A 16,008-nucleotide genomic window follows, 5' to 3' on the forward strand; every position below is an offset into this window, starting at 1 on the left:
GCCCGGCGCGCTGCGGAGGGTGGAACAAAATGGCGAACCCTAACATGGCCGTTCGGGCTCCAAAATAAACAGCGCCCGTCCTTGTCTCCCGCAGACCGCGTGTGCCAGCAGCCCGGACTGTCCCTCTGGGTCCCCTTCCAGAACGCCGCCACCGCCGTCACCAACCTCTACAAAGGTAAGCGCTGTGTCCCCCCGCCCCGCGCTGCCTCCTGCCCCGCTTACTCATCCGCAGGGCCTGCTCATGGCTCTTATTCACCCTGATAAAATCTAGCCCCAGACTGCTTCCTGAATCTTGCGAGTTTTCCCTGCGCCGCTTTAGCTGACGGTAGCTGAATCTTTTCTGTTGCCTCATGCCGGTGACTAATAAACTTAAAACCTGTTTGAGACCCTTGGAAAAAAAAGAACACTTTTAAGAAGTGTGTCTGTGAATTTACTAAATTATTAAACAGTGCTTGAACTTGCTGCGTTTTGTGTGTTTCTGGATGTGATGTTAGCGTTTAATACCTGTGGGTATTATGTACCTTGGGTTTAGTGTTCTTGTTCTGCTTTGTGACAGAAAGTTTTATCTCCTTGTGACAGTGAGGCTTCTTAAGTAAGCCTCCCAGTTTATTTTAAGCATCAGAATGTCATTACAGCCACCCTGGACACAGCCATAAGGAAGCAGCGTTAGCCAGAACTTTGTTACCAGTGTGCTCTGCCTGTGGCTCTGCTGCTCTGTTCTTTTGCTGTGTGTTTCTGAGCTCTTTGGGCTGTCACAGGAATTGTTGTCTGCAGGAGGATTATTCAGGGGCTTTGAGTTTGTTTAAAAGATTGTACAAGAATGATGTATATCAGTGAAGGCTGAAATTGGCACAGTGATTCCCATTGTTATTGCCTGCCATTCCTAGGAAGGAAAACACTTTAAAGTTCCAAGTTGTTTTTCTGGCTCCTATTTTGATTTTTTTTTTTCCTCTTCTGAGTTTTGGTGGGGTTTTTTTGTGTGCTGTTGGTTTTTTGGCCTGTACAACACTCCCGGTAGATCTCCATGTGCCTTCATTTTCCTCCAGTTTTCCCATTTTGGATTTGCTTTAAGCGCTTGAACCAAGATGTTGGTGGTGGGTGCTCAGGTTTCTGACAGATGTGGACAGAGCAAGGAGGAGATGTAGGTGCATAACCCTCACTGCCAGAGCCTCGGGTGCTGCAGAAGGTGCATTTGGAGGCTGTGTATGTGTGTCAGGTCATGCAAAGGGGCAGCACCATCCCCAGCACAGGGCAGGTGCTGCCTGGGGGGAGTGGGTCACTGGGACGACACTCCTCACTGGTGTGGAGCAGCAGCAGGGAGTGTTTATAAACTAACTGCACTAATTACAGCCTGTCTTTACAAGTGGCATTGCTCTCCCTTGCACCATCTTCACTGCCAAGACTCAGGCTGTTTATTTTGGGTTCGAATGTTTGATTACCTGTGCTATAGGCAAAATGAGCCCTGTTGTTTTTTTGGCAGTGATGTGATTAACTGCAGTGTGTGTGTGTGGTGATCAGGGGAACTGGAATTTAAGGAGGAAGCTTCTATAGGGGTAATGCTTCAAAAAGCAGCACCTGAAACTAACCTGCCCTTCAAACAGATCTGTAAGTGCTAAGTACCTCAGCCAACTGAAATCTTTCAATTCTCAGTTAACTGCCAGGTGGGTAGAAATCTGTTGAGAACACAGCTGAGCACTGACCTGCCAGGCAAGTCGGAGTCTCCTAATAAGAGTTTGCCTTCCCCAGTGTTGAACGTGGCTGTTTAAAATCTCCTGTTTTTCACATACTCAGTAATGTTTTGGAGGACTCTGTCCAAACACTGGAGAGGTATTTGGTGTGGTGAACTGAGCACCACAAACCTCTTCTCGCCTCATCAGCTGCTTTCTGATCTGATACACATTTGGGTTTTTGAGGCATCAAAATTCTGTTTAATGAGAGCAAGCTGAGGAATGGTGCATAATGAGAATGCCAGGAAGTCTTGGATGTCAGCACTTTTCCTGGAAATAGATTAGAAGTTTAATATCACACCACACTGATGGTCTTAGATCACGAATTTCTGATGGGTGCTGGTGATAGAGGCTGCATTAAAGACCCTTGATTATCTTCCTGATTGCACTGAAAGTGATGTAGTTTTTAGAACTCAAGGCCACCGTGGAAAGTTTTAGGTGTCTATTAGAATGAGACTTCTGAGCCTGTGATTTACCTTGTTATTTAAAAAATGCTGAATGTTTTCTAATGTTGGTTTGACTTGGTAATTGCAGAGTACATTCAACCTGACTGCTTATGCTTTGCCAGCTTAACTTTGTAAACAAAGTGGTTGTAGCTTTTGCCATAAAAATCTAATCTTTCCCAGGGTAATGATGCTTGAAACTTCTCCAGGCTACATCAGCAGTCAGTGTTTGACCTCATCCCTCGTTCCCAGTTACCCTGAGTGAGGTATTCACAGAGAGCAGACAGGTTGTTGACGTGGAGTCGGGCTCCTCCTCAGAAGGGCTCTCTCCTGGTATTTCAGGAAGTGATTAAAGGAATATTGTCAGCTTCCAAATTGGCTCCCAAGTGTTTGGGTAGCTTTTAGTGCCAATGCATTGGAGTGTGAGCTGCTGGGGAGTATAAAATGGCAGGAGGAATAATCTGTCACGTTGCCATTGCTTTCACAGGAATTAGCATTTGTAAATGAAGCATTTAGATTACAAAGCAGTATGGGAAAAGGACTCTGAGTGCAGAGAACTGACATGGGAAGTTACTTTGTGCCTGTGTAGTTTATATTCCAAAGGCCCAAGATTTGCCTCTGCTCACCTTGAGATATTTTTTTTTTGTTTTCTGGTAGGCTGTGTTGAAGTGCTGCTCTCTGACAGTGCAGATTTTAGTGCTGTATTTTCTACTCCATGCAGTGATGCCTTGGAATAAAAGCCTAAGAATAACTTAATTCTTCTTGGATTTTAAAGTGTGGGAAAGCTAATTTAGATGTGTGTGTCACTGTTTGCCTGTAAACCAGTGTCCGGGGACAACTGCTCTGAAAGAAATACCTTTGTGTTCTGGGCAAATGGCTCTTACCTTGGGCTCTGTTAGTAAAACAAGAGTATGGAAAGCTGTTTTAATCATCTGTCACAACTGTGGGAGTCAAGGAAACAAAACTGGAGTGGGTTTGTTGATGTCTTTTAATGGAGCCAGAGCAACATAGCAGGAACTTCTATAAAACTGAAATAGCTGTTGTCAAAGCTCTGATACCAAACCTATGACAAACAAGATAAGTGTGCAGTGAACAGAGTTTGTCCCACCTGTTCCTGTGGTCTGAAACTTACTCAAACTGGCAGCCAGAAATACACTTACTGGAGTTTGAAAGCAACTTAATCCATGGCATTTAAGTCTTTTAGAGGCACAGTTGTAACTGATGTGCACAGGTGACTGGTTGCAGCAACACAGTGAAATGGCTTTTTTAGTAGGATTTGTTGCAAATAGTGTGTTCAAAGCTTTTGTGTATCAAAATTGCAAAGGGATCTTAAATGGGGCAGGAAACTTTCTGGGCCTGCCTTTGTGGATGATGTGTTGCCTCACTGAGAGACATTGGGGACAGTTGTGCTCCAACTTGGTTCAAAATTGTGTCCTCTTGTGAGTTACTTCTGCCATTGGAATTCAGCTGGAACTAGAAGAATGGGAAAGAAATCTGAATTTTCTGGCAATCCCTTACCTATCAGAATGAAGAGAAGCAGTTCTGTGGGGGTTTCCTGTCTGTATTGATGCACTTTGAGTGTCTCAATCTGTTGTCTGTCCATTTAAGTACCTTCCTCAGACTGACAGGCTCTAAGTGTGTTTTTAATGTTAATAAACAATGCTGTAGTGTTGACCTGAAGTACAGTAAATGCTGTTTAAGTGGTGCTGGAGTTGCTGTTGGCTCTCTGGCTTGTGAAGGGGTGGAATGTTTTGGGTAATACTCCTGTTAGATGTGATGGGACTCAGCCTTGCTGAGTTGTTGCAGCTAACCTGGTGCTATGTTAAGGTAACCTGTAGATGTATATATTACTTTGTATGGGTGGCAGGAAGCCACATCAGGGATGTGCCATATGTACATTGCTCTGCCTGTGACACTAAGAACCTTCTCTCTCTCCTCTTGCAGAAAGTGTGGATGCCCACCAGAGGAGCTTTGATGTAGGAATTCAGATTGGCTATCAGCGCCGGAATAAGGATGTGTTAGCTTGGGTTAAAAAACGCAGAAGAACTATTCGAAGAGAAGACTTGATCAGCTTCCTGTGTGGAAAAGTCCCTCCTCCAAGAAATTCTAGAGCTCCCCCAAGACTGACTGTAGTATCCCCTAACCGAGCTACTTCGACAGAAACTAGCTCCTCTGTAGAGACTGATTTGCAGCCCTTCCGTGAAGCCATAGCTCTGCATGGTAACAGTCCTTTTTTCAATCTACTTGGTTAAATTTGTGGGGGGTTCTTAGGACATGTCTAGCTCTTGGCATCTCCTGACATGCTCCAGCTGAAGGGAAATCCTTCGTTCTCTGAGGCAGTTTTTGCATGTGTAAGGTACATTAGCTGCTAAAAAGTTGCATAGTCGAATACTTTGAATGAGGAAAAGGTACTGAATAAAGATGAAGTTTGGATCTGTAATATTCCACAGCTGTGAACTCAACAGTTAAGTATCAACTCTGGGTGGTGTTTTTCAAGCATGAAGAGACTTGGCATTCATACCAATGCTAAAGTAAACAGAATTCTTGGAAAATGATAATACTATGCTAGCAACTAGTTAAATATTAAGATTTGACTACTAGCAAATTTTTTTGAGCTTAGGGAAGCAATCTGGTGTCTGAGGCTTCTGTCTCTATCTCACTCTGGTTCCTTTGTTATGCACTGGATGATCTGGTTCTGCATAAAGTACCCTGAGAAGGGTATTGCACTTTCATGTTATTGCAGTAATTGAGTCCTGCCCAGAACTTAGTTCTAGTTCACTTTCAGATTTAAAGGTCTTCCAATGTTGTACTGAATTTCCTTCCTTTCCATCACTAACAATGGTCGTGGTGTATCTCAGATAGGAAGATTCAGTAGCTGATTCTATATTGGACTATTACTTAGCCAGTGTTAGACAAATGTGTTTTAAAGTGCTCTTGAGGTGAAATGAGGCAGTTGGCCTTGGGTTTTATGCCTTCTAGAATTGGAGAGAGTAGCAGATACCATGAGGTACAAATAGTAGAGCATTCTTGAAGTCAAAATCAAGCTATCTAGACATCTCAGTGGGAATTTGTGAGCTAATTAGAAGGGTGAATTCCTGAAAATGCGGTCTCTGCTGTGCTGTGGTGGTTTCTCAAGATGCAGAGCCAGACATTGACTCAGTGACAGCCTAATTCTGGTGGTGTTTCCTGCTCTGTCACCATTGAAGTCGAGCATGTTGCCACCAGTGGTGTCAGTGCTGTCAGTTCTCTTCTCATACTCGTAGCTGGCTGGAGAATCCTGTGCACCACCAGTCCCTGTGCAGCAGGTGAAGCTAATTTCATGAGGACCACCACAGAAGTTGGCTCTGACTGTGCTAAGCACCCTCTTAAAAATGTGTTTTCTGAGCTCTCACGGTAAACTCAGAGGCATTTAGTGCTAATGTGGCTCTTTCTGTGTCCAGGTGTTGTTTCCTGGCACCTGCTTTGTACAGAGGTGGTTTGTGGCAGTCACTTCTTTGTAGCATGGGAATCTGAGTCATGGTGTATAAAGTCTCCCACATCTCCTGACCATGTGTTAGGTTCTGAAGGAGCTGTGTGCTCTGTGCAGGCACTGCAGGGTCTGGGAATGCTCTCTTCATCAGCTGGTTGACAGGATTACGTGTCAGTCACCCTCTGGATTAGGTTGTCCTGATATCAGTTTCAATCTGGTCTTTGACACAAATGCTTTTGTGCTAATCCTTTAGTGACTGGGCTTGTATTTGGCCACATAAGGTGTTTTAGGTCACTGCCTACAATGTCTGTGTTCCTCCAGCTTCTCCCTCCTCCTCTGTGACACTAAGGAAGTTGTGATTAAGCAATCCCCTAAACTAATTTCGTATTTATTGTAGGGCTTCTCCAAACTGTTCTGATTTTTGAAACCTGTGAAGGATCTTCAGGTGTGTGTAAATTTACGTCCTCTGTAGGGCTGTGCATATCTTCACCTTTGGTAGGGTTTGTAAAGTGCTTTGTTGCTTCTAGGTGTTGTGAGGGAACAGGAGAAATCCTGATGATGTGAGTAGCAGTCCAGGACTGAGGGTTTGAGGGGAGTTTTCAATTGGCCTATAAAGGAGTGAGGTTTTGTTTTGTGCTGGTAGGCTCCTGGTGGGAATGGAGTGTTTCTTTACTGGTTATGTGGATGGGCTGAGTTAAATTCGAGGAGTAATGCTAAAACTTTGCTGCTCTCAGCAAGACCTCTTTCAGCAGAGCAGGGCTGGGTGTGGATCATCTGTGGCACCAAGTGCAGCTCTGTGGGAGCAGCTTTGGTGTATTGACTGCTCAGGAATAGGCACTTAGTGTATGGCCAAAGAGCATGGCATTATAACTTGCTGATCTTCCTCTTTGATGGGGGAAGATACCTGTATTTTGGTCATGTAACCCCTAAATGCACCTTAAGCAGTCTGAAAACTGGCAGAAGCTGTGGTAACAAAGCAGCTAATGGTCAGATATTTCCTGGCACGTGGAGCACAGGTCTAGATGTGTGCCCTACACTAAAACATCAGCAAGGAGTGTCCTTTGGGCAGCAGTGCAGTCTCTAAACTGTGCTGCAGCTGAAAAGAATGTTCCAATTGGATTTTTAGCCTTGTCTCTTCCATCTCAAACACTGTTAGGTCTGACCTATATTGTAGCTCTGCAGTGTAGGTGACAGTTTCCTTGACAAGAGCTCAGGGGTTTTGAACCCAGAATTTATCTTGTGATACTGGTTATCAATAGTCTTTGTACTACAAGGAAACCTGTTCTTCCCTCTCTTCTGCTTCCAAGACTAGTTACAGTAGCTAAAAGCAAAATTAGTGAACAGAAAACTAACCACAGAATGTATAAGGTGTGTGTGATCTCCCTTTGCTTTTAACTCTGGCACATATATACTGTGCAGTTGTTCCCAAATCTTTAGTGTAACTTCAGGGTACTTGAGAATGAGTTTTTGGAACTAAGTACTCTCTTGAGAGAGTAAACTCTGGTAAACAAAGTCTTTGCCCTTAATATCAGATTTCCATGAGTAGTGTGCTGATGGGGAACCTTTGAAATGAAGGAAATTTGAACTGAGAGTGCTTGAAAAGGAATTAAAGCCTCTGAGAAAAGCTGAGTAGTTAGCTCAAGGTAGTGCATGCTGTTTTATTCAGATTTTCAGTAGATTTTTCTGAAGCTTTGGGAACTATGCATCTGAGCTGAGGCCTACGATTCCCCAAAGCTGCTCCATGCCAGGACCATGTGAGCTGGCATAGCAAGTCTTGTGGCTGTGCACAGTGTGTGAAATGATACTTTGGTCTTCTGGTGTGGGATGTGCTCCATGTTTCACAGACCTTTCTCCCAGTGTGGTGCTAGAAAGGCTGTGGTTTGAGAAGAGGGAAGGAAGCTTGGAGGGGCAGTTTTGAATGCCTTAGACTTGAGCATTCTTAACCAAAAGATGGATGAATTAGGGTAACAGCACAGGCAGGAGATGTTAGTTCTTCCTCTTGGCTTTAATGCTGATGTGTGTCATGTGATGGAGTCTCCTTGGGGTGGGGGAACACTTGTGTACAGAAGTGTGTGGCTGAGTAGGAGCCTGAGTTCCCACTAGGCCTTCAGATTTGCCCCTCAGAATACTAAACTGCAGTTTAAGACAGGAGCACTTAGTGGAGGAGCAGCAGTTGGTAAAGGGGGTGGGAGAGCAGAGTTCAGATTGGTTTGACACAGCTGAATGTAAAGGTGATGTGTATATATAGCTTTGATGGAATTGTGCATTGGTATGTGCTGCTAAAAGTTGCTCTTTGAGCAGGACAGAAGTGACAGGGATCTCTCTGCATACCATTTTGTGTTTATCTGGGGCTATTAACTAATTCCTGCTTTAGTCACACTTATCTCAGCGTGAATGTTCCTTTTGATACTTCCTGATTAAAACTTCTGGCAAACAACAGTTAATACTGTGCCGAGCAGGAGTGACCCGGGATGTTATGCAGTGGTAATGACCTGGATAACTCAGGCTGGCTGTGGACACAGTGCAGATAAAACAGCAGCCCGGTGTTGGTAAACTTGCTACTTTTGAGTTCCTGCTGCATGAAACATCCTTTCAGCCAAGCCTTCTAATCACTCGATAGTTTTAGGGAGTCCTTGGTTACAAATCATGTACTGTTGGCCACAGTTCTGTCTGTACTGCAGCTGCTTCTGATGGTCCTGTAATAAATGTCTCAGTGTAGCTTCAGATAAGAGTTTTTGTGCAGTTACTGCCTGTGAAACGTCATACTGCTGCTGACTGAAAGATATGGTAGGAATGGGAATGTACTAAGTACTGCAAAATATTTCAGATATGCTCTCCAATCCTTTCAGATTTAAAAAGGGAGTAAGAGCCGTGTGTGTGTGTTCTTAGAGGCCTCTGGTATTAAAGGAGGTGTCCCTGGTGGAAAGGAGTGGGAGACTTGAGCTGGTCATGAGATTGTGGGAGAAGTGAAGACACTTGAGTAGCTGTTGGAATCTCTGTCCTGTTGTCTAGACAAAATCTCGATGTGCCTGTGATTGGGTCATGTTAATCACAGTAGAGAAAATTGAGGCTGTGAAATGGTGTTTTAAGTCATGTTCTTACTCCTTCCTAGTGTCAGTTACTGCTGACTGTACTGCTTTAAGTAGTTCAGTGCTTTGGGAAGTCCAATGGAAGCTTAAACTTAGAATAATTCACAGTAAATAGGTGTTCTGTGATTTTTCTCTCTGCATTGCAACAACTTTCCAAGAAAAAAATAACCTTGAATAACATTTTCTCTGTCAGCAAAAATTAGATCTTTTCAGTAGCATTGTTGATTATCTTCAGAGCTGCTGCTTCCATGGAATGGCATCTTGATATTTGAGCACATGCCTTGAATTTTTGTTGCCTCTTCCCTCTTAGCTTGATACAATCCCAAACCATGACCCAAAGGTTTTGTTTGGCAGGTCTGCTCTCCTGGGTGGGTGTGCAGTGCTTTGTGACAGGGTTACCTGCCAGGAACTCCTGCCAGCTCTGTTAGCATCTGCAGGAATGACTATACCTGATCAAACTGCAGCTCAGGGTCCTTGTATTCCTCTTTGTGCTGTTCTCCTGCCTCTGACAAAGTTTGATGGAAGATCTTCAAACTCCTGAATGATCTCCTGGAGGTTATTGGTGTATTTCAATGTACAGTGATTAGTATTACCCAGACAAACCCTGGGGAGTCAGTGCCTGCTCTAGGCATTGTGTGTGCCCCTTGCCAGTGTGAGAACTTGCAGCAGCCTTTACTGACATTTGTATCTGCTGCTTTGGGGAATGATTGTTGCTTGAAAAGGCCCCACCTAAAAACAGAGTTCCTTGGAGATGCCAAAAAATGTCTTCCCACATCACAGGTCAGTTTTGGGGTTTATTTGGAATAAATGTTCTCTCCTTGCCTGGGCACTAGGCACAATGAAAAGGTGTCATGATAAATGGGCTGAATACTGTAAGAGTAAACGGCTGATAAGTGATGTAAATTGTTGACTCTGAGTGGAACTAACAACACTGAACTTACGTGTTCAGAGCAATTTTGCTGGGAATGGTGATGCAATCAGTCTGGATTTGCAGCAATGTCACCTTCTGTGCACTGTCAGATCTTCTTCCAATTAAAATGTACAGCTGAATTAATGTTTTCTCTAATGTATGTTATGCCAGTTGAAATTAAACTGCTGTTGTCTGCGCATTGTCAAGTGATTTGTTACTGCCCAGATTACACACATTGGTAGTTTTTCCAAGTTGTGGTATCTGAATGGGCTTTTTGCTTGTACATCTACCTTATCAAGTAGCTGCTTTACTTTCCTTGCTAGATGTATAGGAAACTCTTTTCATAATGGTTTTGAGGTTAAGCTTGACCTTAATCCTGGGAGTACTGTCACAAACCTTGGATTGCCTTTCACTGAAACAGCTTCTGCTGTTTAAATACGTTGTGCCATTGTGAATGAAAGATGGTTTGGGTGCTCCTAAAACCTGCAGGGTGCTGTCTGAGCTCAGACCATGCTTCTGAGTCATGTTGGAGCAGCACTTGGAGCTGTAAGGAAAAGCTCTGAGAAAGCATCAGTGATAAGTGGCTGTTTCTGGTGGTTGCACAATGTCTGTGACAAGCTTGAAGCTTTAAGTGTTCATTCAATAGTAATGTTCAATAGAGTGACATTGGTTGGACTGTTCCACCCTGATTTGTGTATCAACCTGCAGATGACTTGAGAATTTAGCTTCTAATTGAGGTTTCTGGTAACTGAGGTGGTGGCTCATCAGTCTTCTCCTCACAGAGCCTCTGAGTTTGGTTATTTGGCCTGACAGCAGCTAATGGGTTGGGCTTTGTTAGGCTTGAGTGGTCAGTGAGTGACTTGTGGCTGCTTCCCTGACTGTATGTGAGTTAAATGACTTAGCACACAAGATCTGTGATGGGTGGACAGGGCTATAGAGTATTTGAGACTGGAGAAGATACCAGCTCAAGATTCTGAAGGTTACTGGGACAGGAATCTTCCTGGACAGCTTAACATTTGCATGTTCTTATTGCTAGAAAAGCAGGCAGGTACAAAGCTGCTGCTCTTTGTCTTCCTGCATGACCCTTGCTTTGGTAGGCTTATTTCTAGGGTCAGCAGATGGTTTTGTACTTTCCTATAATAGTCACATTTGAAGCAAAGATATTTGTCTGATCCCTGACCTGCTGTTTTCTAGAAATGTAGCCTGAATTCTGAATGGAGTTTAATAGTACTACCACTGAAGGCGAAGCTTAAATTGGTATGAAGTTCATGGGGTTTTCTTGTGGCCTTGTTTCTACAAAAAAAGACATTTCAGTCTTAGGTGAACACTTTATCCATCTGAACACAACCCCAGTAGTGTTGAGGACCCAGACAGTGTTTTGGGTCAGCTCTGTCAGTAACAAATTGGGGGTGACTGTATTGCGGTTTTTATTGCTGCTTTGTTATTTTTAAGTGCTCTTCTGAGTTCTGATAATACTGATGTGTTGGCTCTTAGTGTCAGCCCTGAAATGAAGCTTTTCCTTAAAACCTGGGTGTGGGTACACCCGTCTGGGATGTGCTGTCATGCTGCAGGTTTGTTCAGAGCTGCAGTGGCTGAGGGGTGAGAAGGAGCAGGGTGATGAGGTGGGGAGTGAGACCAGGCCAGTTCAGCCTGGACAGGCCTTGGTGGGACTGTGTTGGTCTGGTGTGAAGCCTTTCTGTTGAACTAGGCTGAGTATGTGCAGGTTGTGCATAGCAGGTGGTGCTGCTGGAGCTGCTATTTGCCATGTTGTCCAGCCTGGGTATGAGCTCACTTTTAACATCATAACAAGCCATTCTTGGGAGATTCTTAGTGGACTAGAAGCTGAGCAGATGAGGTCTGAACTTGAAATCAGCGTGGTACCAACAGCAGGGTGAAGTGTATTTACCTTCTCAGTAGAAGTCTTAAGTGTCATCCTCCCTGCCACACCAGGGAAACTTTCTTTCTTTGCTGTTTGACTTACACAGTGTCTCTCTCTCTCTCTCCCCAGGTCTTAGTGGTGCAATGGCTAGTATAAGTGTGCGCTCCAGTACCCCTGGCTCGCCCACTCACGTGAGCAGCGGCTCCAATGCTAGTCGAAGGAGAAATGGACTCCATGATGTTGACTTGAACACTTTCATATCAGAAGAAATGGCACTCCACTTGGACAATGGTGGAACTAGAAAGCGTACCTCAGCCCAGTGTGGCGATGTCATTACAGACTCACCAACTCATAAACGCAACAGAATGATCTAAACTGCAAAAATTTCAACCCCATCATGCTGCTTGAAAGCCACTTGATCCTCAGAGTACTATTAAAAAGGAAACATGAGACCATCTTTCCATACTCACTGTTCTGAGACAAATGATTCAATAATTGCCATAAGGAAATTTTAGATATTACATTAGATGCCTCTTGTAACTGCGGCTTTCTTCAACTATATTCTTAGCAGAGGACATCAGATATTGTGTAGTAGTTAGCAAGATCATCATAGGCGAACATGTATCTGTTCCAAGGCTAAAAGTGACCTTACTTGTATTCTTAAAGGGAAAGGAAATTTCAGATGTTTATTTGGCTATAGAATGCTTTTTTTTTTTTTTGTCCTTTTATTTCCTGCTTTGAGTATTTGCTTAAACAGTATTGCCAGTTTGACTGAAATTGTCTACAACATGACTTGGCATCTTTGTCAAAACTGCAGGCTTCCATTTTTGCAGCACTGTACCATGCACCTAGTTCCTGTATAGTAACAGTGTGCAAGTTATAAATATTGGACTGTACCCTTTTTAGTTTTAAAAGCAGTTGATAATTCTGGTGATTGTGTGATAATGTAAAGAGGTGCTATGATGGTCATGCAGTTAATACTTAATATTGAATCAATACAAGGATCTTTATTGGATTCACTTTGTGTGTTCTAGTGCTCTGAAGTAGCAATATTAAACTTTTCCCCAATTAACTTCATAGGCTTTTAAATCAGTTTGAGAAAATATATGTATTGGTATTATCCTCGTGGTAATCATACACAGTGCAGACTGCACCAGTGCTGACCTAAATTTAGAGAAAAATGTCCTGTAATTGGAAAATAGGCTTTTCTGTTCAGTATTAGTGAAGGGTAGGTTTGTGTACACCCATATCCTGTTTTACATTTCTTGTGGAGTAATTGCCCATTGCTGGGGAGGGGTGGGAGAAGAGGGAACGTGGGGATAGTTGGAAAAAGGGGTGTGTTCTAACAAGTAAGACTTCTGGTCACATGTGGAAACTTGGACTAACTGAAAGCAGATTCTGTGTGGTGCCATCCCCTTCAGCAGGGAGTGACATGCAGGTTCTATGGAGTGCTAAGAAAATAACTTAAAACTGGAAGTTGATTCCAAGACTCTGGATAAACATGCCGTAAGGATGAATTACAAAGGATTTATGGCTTTCTTTTTTTTGTGTTGAGCTTACATTCATAGGATTGAACTCTGGCTGCTGTAACTGAAGCGTAATCGAAACCTGAAGTAGGAATCAAGACTGATCTGCTGTAAATCTGTTTCTGGCTGGGGAAGGATAGATGTCAGTCAGAGTGTCCTGGCTAGTTTTACATGTAGATGCAGCAAGTCTTTGATGGAGAGCTCTGGCTTTCAGGGCCTCTCAGTCTCTGCATAGGAAAGGTATAACATAGGAAGAATAAGAAAATGAGGAGCTCCAAGCCTGCAGTTGGGAAAGGTGTTTAGTGAGGTGGGATGCATGCTGTAACTGGAAGCATAAGCTGATTCTTGGATTCAGTGTAGCTGTGCTAGAGTCACAAATCTAAAGAAATTGTGGTTTCTAGCAAAGTTAAGGCACCTTGAGCTCCGTGTTTATACACAGCTCTTCAAGATTTTTGCTTACCTGCTTGTAGAGTCAGAGCTGTTGTATTATCTACCCTGTTAGAAGCAGACTTCGCTGTAGGTTTGCCCTTTTTCACCCTGGTGTCCTCTCATGAGTGTAGGCAAGGCAAGACAGTGCTCTGTGGAACACTCTGAATTCAAGGCTCTGGCCTAAGAGCATGATTTCCTTACCTTGTGGTGCTTCCATCACATTTCCTTACGTCAAAGAGCCCTTGAAGATGTCAAGAGTTGCACAGTACTGTAGTGAGAGGCTCTGTAGTTCATGGACAGTTCATGTAAGAGCTGTCCCAAGCAGGAGTGGTAAGAACTGCTCAACCCCCACCTGTGTTACATAGCTGAACTTGCACAGCACTCAGAGACTCAGTACACATTAGTTTCAGTTACTGCTACTAACTGCAATTCATAAGAGTTTATGTAAAATATTAATCCTGCATAAAGTTAGTTCTCATTTGGAGCTGCATTTTCAACAAGTATTTTGGGAGATGTTACCTAAGTATATCTGTTAGTATTTATTGGACTGTTGGCAGAGGGATGTTTCTGTTCCAAAGGAAAAGTCGAGTCCTGAGCAGAAAGGACAGGTGAGAATCATTCTTTCAGCTCTTCTGTTTGTTGGTTCACTGCCTTGTACAGATGCTTATGTGACTCCTGACACACTTCATGTGCTGCAGGTGACATCCTCCTGTGTCAGTTCTGCAGGCATGGAGTGACCTGCAGTGCTGCTGGTTAGCCCAGAGACACAGAGCCAGACTCTGCCTTGCAGTGAAACAAACCTTGTTAGTGCTTTGAAACATTAATTCAGCCACCTAAACCTCAATTTGTCTGGCTTTGCTATTTGATTTCTGCCATTTTTCTTGGAAAGAAAGCAGGCTCAGATATGGAACTGGTTGCATTAATGTTTTGTTTTGGTTGTACTGAAATATTTGGCAACTCGTTGATTGTTTTTCATTTAGCCCCAACTGCTGTTTGCTCTTTGACCTCTGCCAGAATGATCAAAAATGCATGTATTCACCTGGTAAACACAAGGAAAATAGGTTGTCTATTAAAATAAAAAAAAAAAGATGAAAAGAGTCCAGTACCTGTTGCTTGGAAGATGATTTCTTGTGCCAGCGTAGCAAATTGACATTCTGGAAGTAGCTCTCATCTCTTGTCCCAACTTGCAGCTCCTGGAGCCAGAAGTGTGTTGATTTTTCAGTAGGCAACACTGACTTGAGAACTGTTTAGTTTGGTAAAAATGGTGCTTTACTTTTGCTTTCTCCTACGGATCGTAGAGTTGGTCTCTTCTCCATGTACATCGATCTAACACGAGTGTGCGGCAGTTACATAAAGTACATCCTGCACTGGAGCTACTGAGCTTGGCTTGCTTATTAATGAAGTAAGTTTTAAATGTTCAATTTAAATCTATATGACAATAAAGTAATGCAAAAATGATTTTGGCTGAAACTGAAGTCCTGCAGTTAAACTTACTTTCAAATGTGGTTTACCCAGCTGGAGTAATAGAAACTCTTAAGTCATAATAAACCTAATAAAAAAAAGATACAACTGACCAGGCTGCTTTGTAGTTCTTTGAGTTTCTGAGGAGCACAGCCCACCTGTAACCCTCAGCAGGGTCTGGTGAGTGTGAGCTGACAGGATTTCCTGCTTCCTGGGGCAGGAGTGCCAGGTACCTGTTCAGTGTGGCTTGCACAGGTTTTCCTTTGTCATTTTTGGACTAATGGAGATAGAGTTGGTGTATTGTTATATTTGTACAAGACATTCCGTGGAGTTTAACATCACTTGGCATCTTAAACTATGCCACTTAAATCTCTTCAGGAAGCTAAGTGGGGCTGAATTCAGTGGGAGAGCTTTCCAGTCTCTTGCAAAACTCTTTGGACTGAAGTGAAATCAGGTGCTTTAATTAGCAGCATTTCCTGCTTCATGTGGGTGTCCCTAAACCTGCAAACTATTTTTCCCTTGCTGTATCAGCAGGTTTTAGAATGAAGGAAAGCTTTATTTCATTTCCCAGGAGCTTTTAAGTTAAAAAAGTCTCCTTTTAATTAACTTTTTTTTCACTTCTAGCCAGTGCAGTGTTCTGGCAGCGACTGGAAAGATTCTCAAATGCCTTGTGAAAAAAACCCAGTACCTTTCAGTTGTTTTAGCCTGCAGCTAAGTAGTATTTTGGCAGAAAGGAGGAATGCACACCTGACTCTGTGGAGCTCACTGCACCAGGTGGGGCTGGTGTGGGTGCCCTGTGGCCTCCTCTTTGCAGAGCCTCTGGTTGTGAGGGAGGCCCTGGCACTCAGGAGCTGTTCTGGCTCCAGAGCTTTCCTTGTCTGTGCATGTAACTTCTGGGGAACTCCTGGAGAGCCCCTGATGGAACACTGTGGCCAACACTGGTGTTTCCTGCTGCTGCTTTCTCACTGGGCCTCTCAGACCAGCCCCAAGGGACAACAGTGTGTCTGGAGCTCACACAGGGAGCAGTGAATAAACCAACCACATTCTTCTGCGTGCTATGGAAGCATCACCTTGC

General features: G+C 43.5%; 1 protein-coding gene across 1 annotated transcript; it reads left to right on the forward strand.

Annotated features, from left to right (window-relative positions):
* Positions 1–94: 94 nt before the first annotated feature.
* LOC103806813 (UPF0472 protein C16orf72) lies at positions 95–12,283 on the forward strand (the record flags this gene model as incomplete). Its single annotated transcript, XM_009079520.1, has 3 exons — positions 95–175; positions 4,115–4,390; positions 11,647–12,283. Coding segments are annotated over 3 exons (602 nt in total), but the record flags the coding sequence as incomplete, so codon positions are not given.
* Between the last annotated feature and the right edge of the window lie 3,725 nt (positions 12,284–16,008).

This window comes from Acanthisitta chloris, unplaced genomic scaffold, assembly GCF_000695815.1.
Source record: "Acanthisitta chloris isolate BGI_N310 unplaced genomic scaffold, ASM69581v1 scaffold41837, whole genome shotgun sequence".
In the NCBI taxonomy this organism is placed as follows: domain Eukaryota; kingdom Metazoa; phylum Chordata; class Aves; order Passeriformes; family Acanthisittidae; genus Acanthisitta; species Acanthisitta chloris.